The sequence below is a fragment of the Momordica charantia genome (assembly GCF_013281855.1).
Source record: "Momordica charantia cultivar OHB3-1 chromosome 9 unlocalized genomic scaffold, Mcharantia_2.0 BLBB01000009.1, whole genome shotgun sequence".
NCBI lineage: Eukaryota > Viridiplantae > Streptophyta > Magnoliopsida > Cucurbitales > Cucurbitaceae > Momordica > Momordica charantia.
Window position 1 is genome coordinate 30,152,408 of NW_028275167.1, and position 22,436 is coordinate 30,174,843.

Here is a 22,436-nt window from a genome sequence, read left to right on the forward strand (position 1 = left end):
AGAAATTTAATGTGTTCTCAAGAAACTACAAATATCCTTCTAAAACATCACTTTTATTTTTATATAAACCCAATAAATTTATGTAAATGGTACAGAGGTGATACAAAGTATTAAACTAATGATTTTATTCTGACCCAATATATCCTAAATAATAGAGATCGAGCCTCACTTTGTTATGATTCATCATTGCTATATTGTTAAATTTACATAACAGAAGATATTTTGTTGTTTTTCCAACTGAAAAATACCAAAAGCACAAGCGAGGGAGGAGCTAATGCTAAAAATTGCTAGTTAAGAAAATAATTGGGATTTTAAAAGCTTATGACAAGTGGCAATGAGCTTCACACCAATGCAATTACGTGTATGATTCGCATCCTTATTTCTCCAACTTTGAGTGTGGTTTAAAGTTTGAGATCGTGTCCAAATACTAAAGAAAATTAGGGGAAAGAACCCAGAAAAAGCAAAAATCTTTGGAAGGAAACGAAAGGAAACAAGTACTGTTTTGTTTTGTTTTGTTTCTTGTTTTTCTGATCTTTTCATGTTTTTAGTTCTGTGAATCATAATCTCACAACCTCCTCTCAAAGGAATGGTGAAAAATAAAGACAAAGAGGTACATCAACTAATCAACCTGATAATACGTTAACATTACGATGTCTGTCCCTCCACAGAGAGTGAGAGAGAGAGAGAGAGAGGTTCTGTTAATGGTTCATGTCGGATGTCCAAGTTGTGTGTTTGGCCGACTAGAGTTTAGGACTGGCACTCCATTAAATGCAAATCAGGGCCCTCCACACCAGAAAATAAAGCTGTTATTTTGATATGAAATCAAGAATTTGTCAGTTTTTGGTGAAAGAACAGAGGCCATACTACTATTCCTTTAACTGCAACTGCAATTGCATGCTTAATCTGTTTCTTATAGCCTTACCCGGCTACTCTACTTATACACACATCCCCTGGTTCTCCGATTCAATCATTCACATCTCATTTTCTTCATTAAAGCTTCCAACTTTTTTCTTTCTCCTCTGCTTTTTGGATCTACACTCTTGTCATTCTCAGAATTCTTCAATTGGGTATTTAATTTTTCTTTCTGTTTGGTCCATGGGAAGGGTGAGCCTGCCGCCACCTGTTTGTGACACAAACCTCTCGCAGAGGTTGTCCTTCGAGAACAACAATAATAACAACAACCACCTTCGGGAAGCCTCTTTCTCTTCCTACTTGAACCATGCTGAGAAAGAATTTGTGCGCAAACTCGCTGAAGCGGCTCGAGATCGGCCCCAAGAGGAGGATGGGGATATTGAAGTTTTTGGAGCAGAGAAATACTTCAATGGGGGAATGGACAACCCAAATCCTCTGAAATTACGCCCCAGGAGACAGCAGTTTAAAAAGGCAGAACAGATGAATGTTCACCAAAAGAAGCCAAAAACAAAAATTAGCCGCTCTGGAACTCCAAGTATCCGTTCAGAGTCCAGTTGGAATAGCCAAAATACATTGTTGCAACGGAGAAATCATTCAGGCCCAGGGGAGAGCAAGAAGAAAAATAAATCCTCATTAAAACCAAAGGGGTTTCTCTATAAATGCTGTGGCTGCCACAAAGACTCAGTGGAAGAAGTTCATTCATCCAATAACACCAAAACAAATCCGAAACAAGAACTGGTGAGAAGTGGGTTAAATTTCACATTTCGAAAATCGACCTCGAAATTAGCGGAGCCCAAAAACTTACCCCTGAAAATGAAAATTCAAGTAGAGGAACAGCAAGCGCGCAGGTCAATTGAGGTTTTTGGGTCTTCCCTGAAGGCGCAAAGTGTGGAGACTGTGAGCCTGAACCACCTAGAGAGGAAGCTGTCGATGCTGTCTTGGAACGACATCGGTCCAAGAGTGAAGGAATCAGATTCGAATATGTCCGTGTCCGCCACTGATGATTCGATTCTAATCGACAATGGGGATGCGGAAAGCGATGCAAGTTCGGATCTTTTCGAGATAGAGAGCTTAATGGGGAACCCCAATCCGTTTCTGGTGAGACAGGGCTCTGATTGCACGGATTGTGTCACGCCCACCACTTGTTACGCGCCGAGCGAGGCCAGCATCGAGTGGAGTGTCGTCACCGCCAGCGCCACCGACTACGACGAACGGCGCCTCTCCACCACCAGCCCAACCGCCGCCGCCGAAGAGATTCAGAGGCGGCGCTCCAATCTTCTGATGGGGTGTAGAAGTAAGAAGGCGGCGGGAGATGCGTACGGTTCCGAGGCAGAAGTTTGCCGGCGGGCGGAGGCGTTTGGGCGGATGACTAGGTTCGAAGCTGAGACGAAGGTTATGGGTTTTGTTGGCACGAACTCGATTAGTCGTCGGTATTCGCCCCAAATGTCAAATATTTTGTATGTTTAATTAGTTTATTGATTCTTCAAAAGCATACGCTTTTCAAGAGATTCTAATTCATTCCTCGTATGTTGATTTCCTTGTCCATCCTATTTATCATCAGGTAATAAAAGCCAATTGCCTACTGTCAAATATTTTGTATGTTTAATTAGTTTATTCTTAAAAAAACACTTGCTTTTCAAATGATCATTCTTTCTTTATGGGGATTGATAATGTTATGATCGTTTTAAACAAGTTCACTCCCTTGTTTGAGTACCTACCATTTTATTTAATGTGATTATTGTTTCGATGTATTGTTCTCCGTAGTCTAATTTTGAGTTTGTCAATAAATGATAATTATATTCAATTAGGCACCTTGTATTTCTTGTCGTCCTATTATATTCATATAAGTATTGTTGACAATTCGATCAAAATCCCACGTTGAATAGTGAAGGAGAAAATTAACATCTATTACAATGAGGCCTTTTGGGTGATATAAAAAAACAAAATCATGATGGCATATGTGAAAAGTAGACAATATCATTATTTGGAGAAATGGAGGGTGGTACTTAGCCATATGGGGAGAAACCTCAGATGTCGAACAAATTGACGAATGGATTGTTAAATATGCAACTAAAGTCTCGTGAGTTAATAACAATGAGGCAGTATTATGGGTATGATTCCAAAAACAAAACTATGCGAATTTATGTCTAAGGTAGATAACGTCATATTAATGGAGATGTAGACGGTGGTCTCTTATCCATCGCCAATTTAAGTGGTAAAAAGATAAAACTGTAATTTCACATCAAACTTTTGAATAGTTAGTAAAATTGTGTGCTAGGATGATTTTTGAAAAAAAAAATGCTTTCTAAATAGAACATTATCTTTTCTATAAACAATTTTAAAGAACTACTCATTTATAGTGTATTTTTTATAACTTCTTAAGTAGTTTTAGATAGAACTAAACGTGCTTTTTAAAAATTTATAAGAAAAAGAAAGCATTTTAAAAAAATCAAATTAGTTTAAAATAATTCTTTTAAACAAACATTTCTGAGATTATTATTTATTTTTAAAGTGATTGTGGAATCACTTTTGAATATAGGGCAATCAAATAAATTTGCTATTTAAAGTACTTTCATAAAATATAATCAAATACATAATTAAAGACATTTTAAAGGAAAAAAATTAAAATTAAAAGATATATCAAATTCATCGTTAAAGTGTCAAACTTAAACATAATTTAACTAGTTAAGGTATAATATATTTGACCAAAAGGTTGTGAGTTCGAATTTGTACCTCACATATTGTATTAAAAACGTAAGAAAAAAAACTCACCATACCAATGATCAAACAACATATATATCCGCTAGTATCTTTAGTAGTCTCGTTTTATCTCTAAAAACAAAAACAATGGGGTGAAAAATCAAACTTTCAATCTTAAAGAAAATGAGGTGTTATTTGGTTTGTTTGCATAACCATTCATCTTTGGAGTCGTTTCTCCTTAAGTTTGGTTGATTATTTTTGGATGGTCTAATTGGACCAAATCCATGCATGATGCAGGGTGGCTCATGTATCCTAAAAAACATGTTTGATTGGTAAGTGGAGGAGGATGAGGATGAGTAGAGAAAAGATAATGGAATGGATGGCTCTAAAATTTCAGGGTAACTTTTACATCAATGTTTGTTAAATCAATCTATCACCACCACCCCATCAATTATTATACATGGGCCACAAAATTAAAAAAAAGAAAACCCACTCCACTTAGCCTCAAAATATGCCATCTGTGACAATTGGAGAACTGTAATATATGGTTCCTCAATGAGTATGGCTTTTGGCATCTTATCCTCCTCAGTTTGTTGGACTTGTTTATTATTTCTTATTTCCTCACTTTCATTTAAGAAAATTAAAATTGTGTTTAATAACCGTTTCTTTCCTTTATATAGAAAAATGAAAAATAAATATATTTGATAATCCTTTCTTGTTCTTTGAAATTTTAAATAAAACAGTTTTATATTAAATTTAAATATCCAAAAGTTTTGTGTTGTATTTATTTGTTGATATTTATTATGTCATTGATAAGTAAAGAAATTATAAAACAATGCTTTTAAATCTATTTTGGAAAAAGTGGAAACGAGAACAAGAAATTTGATTTTGTTGTTTCCAAAATTTCTATATAATTTTAGAAATGTTTCATAAAAATGAGAAACGAGAAACAACGAATAGTTACTAAATACTCAAGTCTCTCAAAAATTGAAAATGAGAAACAATAAACAATAATGTCACCAAACGTGCCTTAAATATCCTAACACTTTTTAAGTTCCTTAGATGTGTTAATTTTCTTTCTAAATTTCATTTTGGTTATTGAGTTTCCAAAATGTTTGTAAATTGTCCTCGTCTTTCTTTATAGTACCCATACTTCTTCTAATAATTCAGTTTTCCTTTTCTTTTTCTTTTTTTTTCTCATTAAGACGTCTTCTTTTGTATATCCATTGATCATCCAACTCATTTCAATCATTAATCTGTCTCTTTACAGAGAAAAAAAGAAAACAAGAGAAACAAATTCAAATTGTTGTATAAATTATAACCCCCAACAAGATATTATATAAGAGATTATTTATAATTATTACATATCTATTTTAGAATGGAACTGTTTCCTCTTGCCACCCAATTGTGAATAATTGGATTCGATAGTTGCATCAAGCCTCTTAAATGAAAAATAAAACTTTTATTTGAAATGAAAAATCGAATTTTTATTTGAAATATTTGATAATATGCAATTCAATTGGTTAAGACATATATTCTTGACTTAAAATTTAGAAGTTCGAGTCTCCAACTTCAAGTATTGCAAAAAAGAGAACCGGCAACATGCAACTTAAAACCTACTAGTTAGATGTGTGACCAAAGTTCCTTCAATATTTTAATGGAGTTGACGATCGTTAGGATGCAACCAAATCTCACCTCAAATAATCTCAACACTACTAACGTTAAAACGGATCCAAACCTTGAATAATTTGCAAATTATTCTAGTTGACAGACAATGAATCATCTTGTTTCTTTTTTTTTGAGTTTTTTTTTACTTGTATATTTTAAAAAAAAAACTATTGGAAAAAATATATTTTTAATTCCTGAGATTTAAGCCAAATGTCTATTTAGTCCCTAAAGTTATAAAAAGTATACTTTCAGTCTTTAAAATTTGATAAATCATTCTAAATGATCCTAAATTTATTTGTCTCTGAGTTGACTAATGGAAATATGACATGGCAATTATTTGTTAAATAAATTTGCTTACTTAGCTCATAATATGTATATTTTGTGATTAGAGCATGTGATGTGACCAACTAATTCTCCCTTCTTTTTTTCTCCTCTCCGACCAGCTGGTGCCTGTGACTTTAGGAGATTTTGTCAAGATAAGAACTTGCAAAAGTCGAGTAGTCGTAGAAGGATACAGTCAAGTATCTCCACGTAGAACCTTCGTTTTAGATCCACCATGAAGGGAGAGCTCTCTTCCATCTCAAATTTAGAATGGGGGAACTTCTTCCTTCGTAGTAGATCCAAAACGAAGTCGGACGAACTTAAGCGAGCGGTGATGAAGGGGTTGAGGAGAAGGGAAGAGGTGACAGGTTGCAACAATGAAGACGTTGAGGGGAAGCAGAGCGACGATAGGTTGCAATGGTGAAGGCGTCGAAGGGAGGCAGAGTGGAGACAAGTAGCAATGCAAAGACATTGAAGGAAGAGCGACAAGAAGTTCAATATAATTATCGTTAAATTATACTCACTTTGACAATTATGAGACGAAAAATGGACCAAATGAACACTTAATCTAACTTTGACCAAAAGTGAAATTTTACCAAAACTATATTTACAGTAGGAAGCAAACGACTAAAAATCGTAAAATTCTGGTCATATTTCAAGTTCCAAAGTATAGATAAAAAGAGACATTTCCCAAAAAAAACGTTTCTTTTTCCTGAACAACCCAATAAACCTATTAAAAATTATATGAAGCGGCAACAAATAATTAATTAATCGCAGATTACATCAAATTTTGAAGAGTAAAAATATTCGAGGTTGTGATGTGATGAGTGATAATGTGCTGTGCGCTGCGCTTCCAGATCAGATGCAGACGACAAAATAATAAAATATTATTCCTGTTATTAACTGGCAGTTGCTAAAGTCAAGCTGTCTAATCCAAAGTTTGACCGACAGTTCCCAAACTCTACCTGCTGTTATGCTTAGTTCCAATGAGGCAACTGGGTCCTAATTCCAAATTACATCAATATAATATATGCCTCTTAGTCTCAAGTCTCAACTAGTTCATATAACATATCATTCACTGATTTCTTTCTTTAACAATATCTACAAATCATAACATTTCAACTAAATAAATTAACCTGCAATGCACTATATGCAAGGCTGAAAGCTTTCCACCCAAAGTGCCAGATTTTAGATATGAAATCGCCCACACAGACAGACCCAAGTTTAGCCTAGATTTGCTTCTTTACCGGATCAGAGATGTCTATTTTAGCAGAAAAAATTAGGTACAAGAAAGGAGAAAAGAGAAAAAAAATCATAGGGGTTCTTCTCTGTTCACAGGAAGTAGGTAAAAGAAAGGGGAAAAGAGAGGAAAGAAAAGTTCAATCACAACACGATTCAGCTAGTTAGACTTCCAGAAAATAGTGTAAGACACAAGAATAGACGTATGATACAAATTTAACAGTGTGGTGGGTGGCTAATAGGAAGAGAAAAAATTAACACTGAGGCAAATAATATATGCTTCCTAACGAACAACTAATCCTCCTTAACTCGCGCCTCGAAACCACCCCCTGCTCTCTTCTCTAATGAGTAAGGCATATAGGTGCCAAATATTCTATCCCACGTAACAAAAAACGGCTGTGAGAAGTTATACTTACTGCCATATAGCTGGTGGTGGACATCATGATAAGCAGAATTGTTTCTGAAGAACACATGGAAAAGGTTTCCAGGAAGCCATAATCCACAATGGTCATCCACTGTTTTGATGGTGGCAAATGAAAAGAAAAAGATGGCTACTCGAGGTGACATCCCGGAAATGAGAAAAGATAAAGCCCCGCCGATTGTGTCAAGGAGGAGACCCTCCAACGGGTGGTTGTATAAAGCTCCAAATGCATAAGGTACAACCAACCGGTGATGCTGGGAATGGACGTGCTTGTATAAGAACTTATTCTGATGCATATATCTGTGAATAAAGTATTGCCAAGTGTCCAACACCAGCATTGCAACGATAAACTGAACTATGATTGTTAGCCAAGGTTTTGGACCTGAAGCAACCTCCCCATCATTTCCAGTCACCTACATCACAAGTTAAGAACAAAAGGCTATTTTCAGCAACAGGCAATGATCAAATCAACCTTCCTGTGTCAAATCCACTCAGCCGTAGTATAGAAAACGTAGCCACATTGTCCCACAACTGATAATTTTAGTGCATAAATAATAGGTCCATTAGATTCAAATTGGTAAATGAATGGAACAAGTAATCGTCCCAGCCTGCAAAGCATCCGGCGTATCAGAAATCAGTTGCAGGATCAACAGACTAATGAATAACTGATACAATATTGCAATGTTGCCACCATACAAGGAAGTTCTTCAACCCATTTATTTTCAGGTATGCGTAGGTTTTCTACCTCACGAAACTGAGTCCTCAAGAGACAAATTACTGTTTCTTAATCATATTGGCCATAGGTCATTTTTGGTCAGTACTAAGAACAGTGAGAAAACAAATGTATGTGTAAGAAATCATACACCTCGGCAGACTGTAGAGTAAATCAATCTGATGGTGTTCTGGTGGTCCTACCAGGGAGAAACATATACTTAATAAATGTAAGCCAAAATTCCACACTTGTGAAACTAATATTCATGAACCGCAGAACTAATAAAAGACCCACTCAATGCGGAGGGTCGGTATTGGAGCACAACAGCCTGAGAAATCTCAAAAAAAACAAAAAGCACTTTAAAGACCATAAGTCTATCATCCAAGACTAAAAGGATCTTGGCTAAAATGTAATCTATCCATACAGAATAAAATTTTTACATGCTTTCTTCAACTTTCAGTGGTCTTCCTTCCTTTCCCATAACCACCCAACTCCCAAGACATAGGGGGAAAAAAGATCAAAACTTATGCCCTCTCAACGGACATGGTAAATATTAGATTTGGTGACAGCCATTCATGAGGCAACCGAAGGATTGAGTTTTGCTTCGAGATGCACATACCACAGAAAAATTACAACGAAGTTTTTTTTGTAGAAAGTGCTAATTCAGATGACTAACTTTTTGAAATTAAGATACAGTGGGAGATTTTGGAATGCTACTTTTTTCAGTTTTTCTTGTGGAGTGGAGGGAGGTTAAGAATTCTGAAGTTTAGTATGAGGATCGTGGATGAAAGACTAAAACGGAAAGTGACCAGACGAGGTGAACTAAAAGAGATGATTCAGAATTGACAGCAAGTATTTTCAGAAAATTAAAAAACGACCAATCTTGGTCTGCAAGACTAGGAAGCACGAAGGTCCAACCATCCTTAGACCTCCACCAACTGATACTGATAATATAGCTCGTAAAGCTCAACAAGAACCATTCAAGTCACAGATCAGTACTCGGAGATTTACTTGTGAACAAAAAAGTGTCAGTCTTAATGCATAAATATCTAATTTCTAAAAAACCATAAGAGTTGCAAGCAAGTGGGGGACCAAGGGGGAGGGCTAACAAAATAAACATCGCTAGAAGGCCATAAATTTCCCAACAGGTGGTTTTTATACTTTCAATACGACTCAGTGCCGCCTATTTCAACCAATAATAAGCTTATTGATCCTGGCTAGATAAGGGGGTACTGAACTTTTTTTAATATATGATCGAAATCACACACATATTGAAATTAAATGAACTTGCACAGATATTATTCAATGCATACCTTGAACAAGAGGATCGCAACGATTGCCTGAATAATCTGTTGAAGAAAAACGCCTCCAACCACAGTGCTTTTGGACACTAAGTTCTTCTCCAGCTCATCTTTCTTAGAGTGCAACCGATAGTTCTCAAATGAACCGAGAAGAATATAAATTCCAGAATATACCCAATAAACCACAATTGGAACAAAAGTACCCAAAAATTGATCAGATATTACAATACCCATCTTGGAAAATGACGTCCAACTCCAGCCGATCAAATATTCAGCCCAAAGAAAGCCGGAATTGCATTAGGAATCAAATATCCCCTAAAACCCCAAATCGCAGCTCCCGAAAAATTATCAGCCGGGCTGAGAAAGAGCAGGAAGGGAATCCCAAATCCAATTCCTATAATGGGAAAGGAGAGTAGGGACGACCTTCCCACACTGGCCTTCTCTACAGAAAGAAAATTGAAACAACGCCCAAAATCAATGAAGAAGAAGAAGAAGAAGGAAAGGAAAGGAAAATGCTTAGAGCTAGGGTTTTCAGAAAAAACAAAGAAAAATCTGTGGAAGTGGTACGAATCATGGAAGAGAGAGGATGGAGATCGAGAAGAATCAAACTACGTCGTTTTTTTATTCGCTTTCCAACCAAGCTGGTGAAAAATGTCGTCGGGGGGAAAAAGCGTTGGATTCGATTGAGAGGTCTACCACGTGGCAGTCTGGAAGAGAGTCAAAGTGGGGCCCAACTTGATGTATGGCTGTGATTTTGTGGTTCGTGGACTGATCATATACACGCAATTAACGACCTCGATTAATCCGTTAGCCTGCCCATTGTTTCGGTTGTGTACATTTTTTTCAACGAAGTCCCCACTTGTTTTTAATTTTCCATCTTAATTTCACTATCAATATTTAAATAGCTGTTTGCTTAAAATTTTCAAATTTACTTTCCTAAATTATTGTCACCTGTTGTTGATCTTTCTTTTTGTTGCCAAATTTACGTTTTACTGTGTTAAGACTGACACTTTTGGATGGACGAAAGACTGTTTGAAGGATTTGTCCAGATTAAGAGTTAAAATCAAAGTGATCCAATTTGAGAGACTATTGAATATATATAAATATGAGAGGCTCGTATGGTTTTACGAGGTCTCAATTATGCTAAGTAAGTCTATGTGATCTTTTATCATTTAATCCACACATAAATTACATAAATTGTCTATAGAAGAACTTTGATAGTCAAAATTTGTAAAAACAAAAGTAATATAATATTTGGAAAACCATAGAAAAGTATCATGCATGAGTTCTTTTAGGGGTAGGGAATGTGAGGCATAAAATTAAGTTGCGTTAGAATGCACACAGTAATTAAAAATGTTCCCTCCCAACAAGATGACAATACATCAATTCAAAGTAATCAAGATATTTTTTTATTTGCTTTGTAATTTTGTTAATTGTTAACAATAAAACAACGACTCGCTATTATTTGTTCTATAAACATTTATCAATACTAGTATATTAGCACATGTCTTGTACATTGTAATTTATTATTGTTTTTTATCTAAGTGAATAGTAGTTCTTGTTATTTATTTATTATTATTATTGCTAATAATTATTTATTAAAAAATAAAATATCGTATAATTGCTAGACAACACTACTTAGCAATTCAAATAAAAAGACTAAATAGATATGCTATGTAAAAGCTGTGTCTAAAAATATATGAGAAGCTCTTGACATCGTTGTAGAGGTTGAGGGAGATTACATTAATTCTAAAATTCTAAAATTTTCATTATTAATAATAACAGGATAACATCATCAATTTAAATTAATTTTCTTTTTTTGGCAATAATTTTTAAAAATAAATTGACAAAGCTTTCTTCCAAACTTTTCACATTTTTGTCATTTCAATTTGCATCAAATTAGTTTCAATATATTCTTAATACTTTTATTTCTTCGAATATTATTTAACCATTAAAACATAATAACTTTTTAAATTTCATTATTAATTATAATTAAAGAAAAAAAATTATAATTTTTAGAATTAATTTAAGAATAAATTGAAAAAAATTTATATTCAAGCATTTCTAATCTCGTAAATGTACTAAAATTATTAATTTTTTAAAAATTTATTTAATTATTAAAAGTGAAAAAAAAAATATCATAAATTTTAAAAGTCCATATTTTGAATAAATAAGATGCTTATTTAGTAAGAATAACTTTATGGTTTTTTTTTTTCAGGTAGATTCGAACTCACAACCTCTTGATTTGATTTGAGATATATGTCAATTACCGTTTAGCTAAGCTCGCTTGGGTATTTATTTAGGTAGATTATCGCATATCTACTCAATCAATCTATTAATGAAGGAAAAAAACAAAAACAAAAACTTAGATAAAGTTAATCAAGCAAAAAAAATCTAGGAGAAGAACCAACTTGAGATGGATATAGTACGAGGATCTTGATTTAAAAAATAATTTAATGAGAACAATTTAAACATTATGCTTTAGATGATTTTTTTTATATCTTTTATTTAATTACTATTGATTAATCAATTAGTCCTCAATTACTAAAATAAACATGCACATTTAAGTTAAAATTAAAAAAAATGTTAAGAGCTTTAAAAACATTATTGCTCAATAGCTCGAAATAATCATGATTCTAATAAACATTAATTATTTAATCTATTAATATTTATGTTAGCATTCTTTTCCTTTCCTTCTATATTAGTCGTTAAAAAAACACTAATGTCATGTTTATTACATGTTTTTAATAAACATTAATTATTTAATCTATCAATATTTACGGCAGTATCTTTTTCCTTTCCTTCTATATGAATTGGAAATGGTACTACTGTTTCACTTAACTAACACAAATTTCTATAGAAATTTGTCTTTCTTTTTCTTTGTCGTGCATGAGGTTATGGCGGCATCACTTCTCATTCTGGTTGTTTCTATGATATCTTAATAGAGTGGTTATTTTGGCATATGTTAGTAGAGTGGTTATTTTGGCTTAAATTTGTTGGGTCTGATGTATTTGCTAGATATTCCAAGCTTGTCAAATATTTGTTGTTATGCTGTTCATGATGCTCGTTTGATATAGCTTGAACTTTGATGTAGTCCGCGTTTCCATAAAATTTTCTTTCCAGTTCCATTGTGTTAGATACCCAAATACAAGAACCTAACAAGAACACTATATTGCACTACAAAAAGAGATTACAATATCGATAGCCTTTCGAGAGGGCTATCTCTCTCCCAATAACTCTCTCAAGTTCCTCACACAAAACTATTCTCCAAGATGTCCTTCTCCTTCCCGTAATACCCCTATTTATAACAACTCACCTCTAGCTAATTACCATAATACCCTCCCACTAACATATTAATAATATTCTCAAACCGCACTTACTAGAACTCTCACATTACCATGTCCTTCAAAGATACCTGGTCCTCAATGTGAATACAAAAATTAAACAAAAGTCTTATGCTCGCCCTCCCACCTATATTAACAAAAGGTGCAGACCCCTAAATATAATCTTCAACAGCAGTGTAATAACAAGGAACCACTGCCTGAAAGTCAAAGCGAAAGAGATCAGCTTGAATGGTCCGGAAATTGGGTTTCGTTGTTCCCAAGTCACGTCAATCGCCCTTCCATCTCCCTTGACCATACTCGTAGATACAAGAAAACTGCAATTTCCGCCCAACTTTGTGAACAAAACAGCATAAGCGTTGCGAACCGGAACCGACATTGTGTTTTTGAACCCAACCTTGCCACTTCCCTCTTCTTGATGGATTTTTGGATTTTCTCGCTTCCCATTGCTAGATTTTGTTTTGTTTAGCGTGACAATCACAATTCTATAGATGCCACCGCAAGTTATTGAGTTTGAATAGAATGAGTTTTTGTTTATTATTGACAAGCTCTTAAAATGACCTTGCAGATCTGCCTCTAAACTTTCACCATGGGCTTCCTCAAGTTTTGGTCCCTTTGGATGAGCTGGCTTCCAAAATGTCTCCAACAACCTCAAAGTGCAAGTGGGTAGAAAGTTAACATAAGCTTTAATTGGGTTGTACCTTGATGTGCACGCCCGCGTGGCCATAGGTAAACAATTGAAACTCACAGCCCTAGGATGTTCTTTAAGATGGGCCTCTCTACTCTTACCTTGTCCAAGCCCATCTATGTTCTGCTGTTTTAAAATAGTTTCTGACCCACCCATCAATAATCCTCCCAATTATAAAAAACATAATAGGGTCTCCTTTACTTTTACCAAATTGGGCCCTTTTAGTTTGGCTTAGCCCCAGCCCAAGCCCAATAACTTTATTTCTTCCACGAGGCTCCTTGTATTGTAACCCTGCCCTTGCCTCGTAAGCTCTCTTCCACATGCCGTACCTTTCCGCCGCCACCCACCTCTGTTGTGCCAATATTTTTTTTGGTGCTTACTCGTCCGCCGGCCACTGTGCAACTCTAGTGCTACACTCGTCGGAACCTCGTATCTTCCCTCATGTAGTGTTTCTTCTCGGCCATTTGATTTCTTCTTCATTCTTCCTTTTGCACTTCCAATGTCGGGGTTGATTCCTTCGTTTTCTCCTTCCCCTTTCCTTCGCCTGTCGCACTCTCCATCGCCACCTACTCCCATCATTCCACTTCTTTGTCCTATGATTCTTCACCCACCGCCCGACCGTACTCTTGATGCTCCTTCCTTGGCAGTCGACTTTTCCTTCATCCTTTTTAAACTTCTCAAACTTATGTTTGTTACCTTGCTTTGGTGTCTTCAACGTAATCGGGATTTGTTGTCGCAACCTCCTCATCTTTCGTCGATGGCTATTCTTCTCGTATGTTCTCAAGGGATCTGGAAACACATTCAAACCTTGGTTGATTTTCCATCGCACTACAGTCCACGTTCTTAGGTATGAACGTCGCCTTCCAGCCACCCTTCGCCCTTTTTTGACAACCCAATAACTTCAGGACGGGTTTCTTCACATTTGGTTCTTCAATACTTGATGTCTCCCTTTCCCTTCCAGTCGGTCTTGTAATGCACCTTGCTAGCGCATCTTGCATTTCCTTTAGTAGTTGTTGCATTTCTATCAAACCCTTGTCCTCTTCTACTGCCCATCTTTGTATCTTCAGCAACAATAACTCTGATACAACACCCATGACCAGAACCGCTGTTCTGATACCAATTTGTTAGGAATCTCAAATACAAGAGAACCTAACAAGAACACTATATTGCAATACAAAAGAGAACAATAACGATAGTCCTGATAACCTTTCAAGAGGGCTATTTCTCTCCGAAGAACTCTCTCAAATCCCTCACACAAAGCTACCCCTATTTATAACAATTCACCCCTAACTAATTACCATAATATCCTCCCATTAATATACTAATAATATTCTCAAACTGCACTTACTAGAACTCTCACACATTGGTGACCGTCGTTATTGTTGCAAACTTTCTTATCTTTTCAATGAGCGTTCTTTCTGTCTGTGTAGGCAATTTCAAAGGGCCGGCAAGGAAGAGAAGCCCAAAATATTGTCCGGGTAGCCTTCTCATTTTGTTTACTCTAGTGTTTAGGTGTTTCCCATTTCCCAATGAGTCATAAAGTAAATCTGTTTATTGTTTTATGCAGGTTTATTTGGCGAATCTACGTCTTAAAGGAGTTGGTACAGATGTGCTAATCTGTGCATATGAACCCATTCTTATAAAGTGAGTACTTACTCTCAAATAAAAGGGAAATGAACAATTGATAGAATTCTGAGTGAAATGCACAGTTAGTTAAGTTGGAAGGGAGGTGAAAAGAAAAGAAATCCCAGTCTTTTACACAGATGTGCTAATCTGTGCATATGAACCCATTCTTATAAAGTGAGTACTCACTCTCAAATAAAAGGGAAATGAACCATTGGATAGAATTCTGAGTGAAATGCACAGTTAGTTAAATTGGAAGGAAGGTGAAAAGAAAAGAAATCCCAGTCTTTTACGAGATTTTTTTTGCCCTTATTGTCTTCTTAGATGCATAATCCCCGACTATTTACATCATCACTCCACATATATACTCTCCTGACAAACTTATTTAAGGCGTTCACATTCCCCTCACTACAAAAGCTGATCTCCTGATGCAACTAATTGGTAGAATTCTAATTTGAAACTACCGTGTGATAAGAAGATCATATAGTTCGGATGCTTCTTTTGATAGTTGCCCTTAGTGGATCATTAGTATCTCTAGTTGAAATATAGCTTCGACAACTAATGGCCGCACGCCCAAAATGGTTGTTGGGGCTAAGTTTAGCTCCATAGTGGCACTAAGATGAGGGGATAATGGGCAGTGATGAGAGTTATAACCTTTGGCTAACCCAACTGTGAAACATGAAATATTGGGCGACTAGTTGTGTTAGGGACCGCCAAGTGATAGTCAACCTCATAGTAAACGTCCAGATTTAACTGTTTAAATACAAGAAAACATAATTTTGAGGCACTATAGAGGAGATAGGTTCAGGAAGGCGGTTTGCTTTTTGAATCATTTTGTAGGGTGATAAGGGCCCAAAGAACCATCCTTCTTAGTTGGCCAACTTGGATGTGGCCCTCTTCAAAGCAAAAGCCCAATTTGTTGATTCTTCACAAATCACAACCTAGATGGAAAATGAGTGCATAGCTAGCATAACATATCTTTCCTGTACCTGTCATGGGCAGCTCTAATACCAATTATTGTGTTATACTGTTGTGGTTGCAGTCCTTTGAGCGAAAGTGCTAGCTCAGTTTGCTCTGGTTTGGCCACTCCTGCTTCACAAATCGGATGCATGCCAATGCCTGAGGTATTCAAACTTGCAGTCTCCAGCTTTAAAGTCAATGACCGGAGCCTCTTCGGCGCGCCTGCCTAATCTATTCAAAGAGGAGATGGTCTCGGCCTTCATTCTTATTTCATTGGGATGTTTAAGTAGGAAAGTAATAGCAAAGTAGTCGACATTTCATTGAGTTTTTAGTGCTGCATTTTTCTTGGGTTTTGATTTGTAGTTAAGATATGAAGTAGAATATGTACATGGTAGAAGAGAACATAGCCAAGGTCATGGCAGCACCCCCACTTCTAACTTTTAAGGTGGACAAAATAGAACAAGCATTAGCTGTGTGTCTAAGGACCCATATTTTGCACCAGTGAATCACGTGGCAAACAAAAGGTTTTGAATATTAAAGCATATATGAGTGGCCATTTTATGTAGTCTAGTTTGTGTTTTCACACATGCAGCGGTGACCATTTCTGAAAGGAAAAAAAAAAATTATTATTATTATTTTTATTGGTGAGCGTTTTACATCAAATAATTGTCTAATCTCGTAATAATTGCAAAAGGAACAACTACCCCCTTCAATTAAAAAAGAGATTTTAACAAAATAAATGAAGACAATTGCACATTCGAAGGGCATTTAGAAATGAATATTTGATTGTATTGGTTGTAGGCTGTAGCGAATCTGTAGGAGAAGAAAAATGCAAAAGCGGTTTAAGCAAAGTTTAAAAGGGTATTATTGTTATGATTATAGGCAATAGCAGAGTTAGAGTTAGAGAGAGAGATCAGAGAGAGAGAGATGGAGGACATTCCATTTAAAGCGGGAGGTGGGAGATGGGGCCAATCGCCAACAACTGTAGCCATGTGATTGTGGCCGGGTGCCACACGGCTGCCGATTGGGCTCCCTCTCCATCAGACACGCTTTTCCTTCACCTTCACCACCCAACAATTCTCCATACCACTTACACTTTCTTTTTCGGCTTCCTATCGTCCCAATTCCACTTCATTCATTTCTACACATTCCTTCCTTCCTTTATCACGTTTTTATTTCTTGTTTCTTGTTTCGATTAGAAAAATAAAATGGTATCAAATTAACTTTTCAAGTCAAATATTTAATTTCTTGAAGAGAATTTGAACCTATTTTAGTTATACCTAAGTATCTTGCCTATTGAGTTATGTTCAAGCAAATTAAATATTTAATTCTTTAATTTTATATTTTTGTTATGCACTTTAAAAATAAAAAATGATAAAATAGTTATTTTTCTTTGGAAAAAAATCTAGAAATATGAAAAATGATTTCATTGTTGTCCAATTTTTTAAAATTGAGAAATAAGAAATAGAAATAGTCATCAAACATATATATTTTAAAAAATATACGAAAATGTTACCAAATGAGTCTCACGTATCAACTCGACTATATTGTTTTACCTTTCTCCTCCACCCTAAGATATTTCCACTTTACACACCATGTGGGATGTGCATCACCACTCTCTCAATACCATATCCTCTACTCATTTTTACCTGTTTACACATAATTAAATTACAGTTGTTTTTATTAATAAAAATATTTGTTGAAAATGCAACGAAAGTCTTACGCCAGTGACAAAGAGAAAAAATCGTGGGTATATAATTAAGGATAACCCTCTTCATCAATATAAAATCATTTGGACGAAATCAAAAGTAAAGTCACGAAAATGTCCCGAGAGACGGAAGTTTGTGAGTGTAATAAACAAAGTAATTAGTTAGGGGCTAAAGTCTGGTTTCAAGTATTCCAGCCTATAAATAGTTGACGATGTAATAAATGAAATTTATTATATAGTGGAAGTCAATTTCAGAAACATTTGAAGATATAGATTCGGATGCATGGTGCTGGTTCGGACACACCTTACTATTTTGACAATTCCTCTCAATTTTCATTGTTCGTTCGTTGGTCAATTTTTGTTGAAAATGAAAGTTGGCTTCAATTATATATATTTTTTCAAATAAATAACGAGAAAAAATATATTCAAATCCAATTCAGAGAAGTCAGTTATATGTGACCAAAATGAATGGTCTACGTTTTTTATTGGATGGATGTAAATTAAATATTTTCGTATTGACTTATTAGGTATGGAAATAAAAAAGGTTCTTTGAATTTTCAAACTAGGAAGATACCGTCACCGGCGAAGGTCCGTCGGCTGCAATCGGCGCCACAAATATATAACTTTTTTTTAAAATAAAAAAATGATACACTATATTTTGTATTATCTTGTTTATTAAATAAATAAATAAAATGATGTTGATCGATGTCCAATTAAAATAAAAAATAAAAAAACCAAGCTGTGAATCTCTTTACGTCTGTGGCCCTTATGAGACTGCCAGCCTGTCATTCCAATTCCTCTATCATAATATTTAAACTAGCAATAATCATATGCTAAATATTCTCCTAATCATATAGTAACGAAGTCCTAAACAGATATAGAAGTATCTTTCATGTGAAACTAGTCCTAAAAAACAAGAAATTAGGAATAGAGAATTGGAATTTTTAACATATATAAATAGAAAAAAAGATGGGAGAGTTAATTGACTTGACCAAAAACAGTACGAAAATGATAGATTTATGGCCCGTTAACCACCAACATTCTAAAAAAAAATTTAATAAAATTTTTATTATTATTTATAATATAGTTTTGGGGGATGCATAATGCATGTAAGTTAAGCTATCGTGTTCAAGATGTTTAGAAATTAGATATGGGCAACATTGCACGTGATTTCTTGACAAGAAAATGTGAATTTTCAGTCCAAACAAACAAACAAACAAACACTCTCAGCTACTCTACTCTGCAACCTCGGCTGTCAACTTTAGTACATTATTATTATCTGACTTTCCCATTTTACTACTTCTTTCTAACCTCCTTTTTTTCCCTTACTAACGGAATTTTAATCTACTTCATGTTTATTCTGCATATTCTCATCTAATCTCTGAATACAAACTTTTATCTTTAAATGTTACATCTAAAACAACCAAAGTTTGGTAAGATAGAAGATTCTTTGTTTTCCACAGGAGAGGAGAAGCACAGCGGAGGGATAAAATAACTTTTATACTTGATTGCGCAGAGTTTGCCAATTATAACCATAAACTTTCTCTTTCATTATATTAGACCGACGGTTAAATATCTCATATTGAAAAGATAAGGAACCTAACAAAGGTTTATATATAATAGATATGAACTACTCCTCTCCTCTTATTGCTAATTGACGAACCTCATGAATATTGATATGGTATCAAAATCCAAAACGTTCAAACGAGCCTCCGATCCAAAAATGAAATTTGACCCAGATTGATGTCCCAACAGATAAAGGACTTAACAAAGGGAGAAGGAACCATGAGAATAACTCTCATCAATATACAAATTTCAAACGAAAAAAAAAAAAAACTAGGCCTAATTAATCTCATTCTTCCTTAAAATTCTATCACTTTTATTATTCACTAAACTCAGACGATAATTTAATTATTTTACGAATCTTCCAACAAGAAGCCTATTAGAAGGTAGTTATTGAAAGTGCCAAGATGGTTCATGAATTTAATCTTCTTTAATTAATAAATAAACTTGTAACGTCTTCAGAATTTTGACCGCAAAAGAAACTGTGTTTCTTTACAAATAGGTGGCTGTGGTATGGTATAGTGGATATTTATTTATTCCGCATTGGTATTTTGATATAAAAAAGCGAAATAATGTGTAGCAGAAGGCAGCTTTTTCACAAAAAGGAAAAAGAAACGTCTTCTCAGCCACGATTGTAAAAATTAATATGAGCGAAGAGGTAGCTGGTTTTTCACAGACAGCATGATTGTGATGAGTCCTTTTTAGGTTTCTATCCAGACCCAACGTGATTATGTCGTTGCCTATAGTGACAATGCATGAGACAAAGCTTTTGGTGTTATTGGCCCTACGCTACTACTCACTCCCAAATTATAAACATTTCAAAATCTCAATCTCTTATTATAACTTATAACCTCCCTCCTAATACATAAAAATCACATCTCCCACGAGCTTTCGTCAAATATTAGAAGATCGAGCAAATTGTCCCAAATCGAAAAGATAAGATATGCTTCCAGTGCTATAAAGTTAATACCTTTAGATTTTCTTCAGGCTTTGGGATACCATCTTTAGTCGTTAATTGACTGTTTTAACGTAGCAGATCTTCTTTTGATAGTCTTAATTTTTTTTATGTGAAATAGAATGATACCCCTTTATACAAAGTACACATCTCTCTCCTTAACTGTTGGACAAGACTAACCCACTTTTTCTCCTTCAAATCCAACCTAATTAATTTAGTACAAAACCAAACCCCTCAAGATTAGCAAAATGTCCAAAGGATCTTTTTTCTGTGGACACCTAGCTATTATAAATTCTTTTTTCCTTAATGGGAACCGGCCCTTTAATTAATTAATCTTATGTATGATTATTATTGCAAATTGGCTCCAAGTGATCAATATCACTCATCATTGGGTTGGGTATAGTTAATTAAGTGCAAGTCGTTGGAATGTTATATTACCATGTCACTTCATCTCTATGCCCTTTTTTCCTTCTTTTCTCTCTCGTCTACTTCTCTTATGTGTCTCTTTTTAAGTTACATTTTAGAATATTAGGCACATCGGCTTTACCTTCTGTGTGTTGGATCCTCTCCTTGCAGTGCTGTGAGAAGTTTTTGCAACAGATTCTTTATCTAAAAATTTATCCTTTTTATTTTCTATGCTGGCTGGCTCTGTCGAAATATCTCAACTATATTCCAAATTGATATCTTTAATACAGGAAAAATCTCACCAGATCTAAGCAAAGATACTGCTTGAATAACTAAAAAAATGGAAAAAAGAAAAGAAAAGAAAAAAGCTGAGCAAACTGTGAGAATTGAAAGTGAACTAACTAGTTGTTATGATGCCCACATATCCCCATATCCAAAGCTGCAGATCAATATGAATAGTACAAAGTGTAGAGAATTAAAAGAAAAGAGAAGAAAGCGTTCTGCCCAAGAACTCTCTCTGCTGACTTTGGTATAAGTTTTCAAAACTGAGATATATTCAATATGCTAAGATAAAATAAGAAACTACCATTTCACTGAAAAGGTAAGTAATTAAAGTTTAACATTTTGCACGTAAAGCATTAAAGATATTTGAGGACCACATAACATTAACTCCACACACAGTGCCCCGCTAGCAAGATAGAGACCTCAAAATTTTGTGGGTTGTATATTCAGAATATCATCTCGCAACCCTCTTCCCCCCCCCCCCCCCCCCCCCCCCCCCCCCCCCCCCTTAATTGATGTAATGAAAAAGAAGAGCAATTGACCAATGATTAAGGTTCATTAAATTTGTCGAAGTGAAGTAATTATAGGTTTGTAGGAGGGGATAGTGATTAATTAAGATGAACAGTAGTGAAAAGGAAGTACACACAGACACTGTAGAGACTGGGGAACCCCCCTTAGAATCACTGAAAAAGGAGAAGGCAAATTGGATGGTGGAGAGGTGGCTCAGAGAAAAAGCCCACTTTGGGTATGGCTCTAAAGTAAAGAGAGAAACCAAAAAAAAAGGAGCTATAGGATTATCCTGTCACATCCCCTTTTGATTCTACTTCATGCACTTTGTTTGATTCCCCAAACAATGTTACTTCCACTTTATATATTGTTAATGATGAAAATATAATCTTTCAAACTTAGTGGTACATTCAAAAATCTCAATTATGCACATCTTAATTAACCCAAAAATATAGACAATATATTAAGAATAATTAAATATAGTTTTATTAGTTTATTGAGTTAATTAGGAATATATATGTGGTGATTTAAGTTGAGACATCCGTAGAGATTGAGTATCTGAATGAGGATAGACACAGTAATTTTTGGCGCAAAACAACAGTTAAAATTACTTTGAATCAGTGATATATATGTATTTTTTGGGGATCTGAAAAAGAAAAGAAAATTAACGGAAGGGGAATTTCGAGAAAGCTGAAGCCCTGGAGAGGCAAAGTGAAAAGGGAAAAAGGGTGTGAAACGCAAATTACATCAATGATGATAGGAATGATATGGGAGCCACATGCACTCATCTATTTATTTTTATTTTGAATTTTGTATTTATTTTATATTTAATAATAATAATAATTCATGATCTTCTTCCTTTGAATTACCAGTCAATCACTCTCTCTCTCTCTATTATTATTATTATTATTATTTTGACTTGGCTGTTTTGGGTCCCACCACCCACAATATATCTCTCTCTTTATGGCTTCAAAGTAAATTAACAAACTTTATGAATCATTCCCAATTAACAAAACCCATCCACAGTACACACACCTAATCCTTTTCAATTACACAAAACTAAGAAATAAAATAAAAGAAAAAGAAAAAATCCACATATATTCAGACAAAACCCTAATTTGAGAGTCCCC

The 22,436-nt window shown here is 34.9% G+C and overlaps 3 protein-coding genes across 3 annotated transcripts; 2 read left to right on the forward strand and 1 right to left on the reverse strand.

The window, feature by feature from the left end:
- The first annotated feature begins 529 nt into the window (after window positions 1-529).
- Window positions 530-2,502, forward strand: LOC111019100 (protein PHYTOCHROME KINASE SUBSTRATE 1). Its single transcript, XM_022295386.2, has one exon. It carries the CDS (start codon window positions 817-819, stop codon window positions 2,377-2,379), a length of 1,563 nt encoding a protein of 520 aa, XP_022151078.1. The 5' UTR covers window positions 530-816; the 3' UTR covers window positions 2,380-2,502.
- A 4,477-nt stretch (window positions 2,503-6,979) lies between these two features.
- On the reverse strand, window positions 6,980-9,908 carry SBH2 (sphingoid base hydroxylase 2). Its single transcript, XM_022295570.2, has 2 exons — window positions 9,287-9,908; window positions 6,980-7,674 (listed from the first exon to the last, which is right to left on the reverse strand). The coding sequence occupies exons 1-2, from the start codon at window positions 9,506-9,508 to the stop codon at window positions 7,135-7,137; spliced, it is 762 nt and encodes a 253-aa protein (XP_022151262.1). The 5' UTR covers window positions 9,509-9,908; the 3' UTR covers window positions 6,980-7,134.
- Window positions 9,909-13,608: 3,700 nt separating this feature from the next.
- LOC111019067 (uncharacterized) lies at window positions 13,609-16,451 on the forward strand. Its single transcript, XM_088116867.1, has 4 exons — window positions 13,609-13,746; window positions 14,734-14,781; window positions 14,871-14,947; window positions 15,969-16,451. Exons 1-4 carry the CDS (start codon window positions 13,624-13,626, stop codon window positions 16,114-16,116), a joined length of 396 nt encoding a protein of 131 aa, XP_087972993.1. The 5' UTR covers window positions 13,609-13,623; the 3' UTR covers window positions 16,117-16,451.
- The last annotated feature ends 5,985 nt before the right edge of the window (window positions 16,452-22,436 follow it).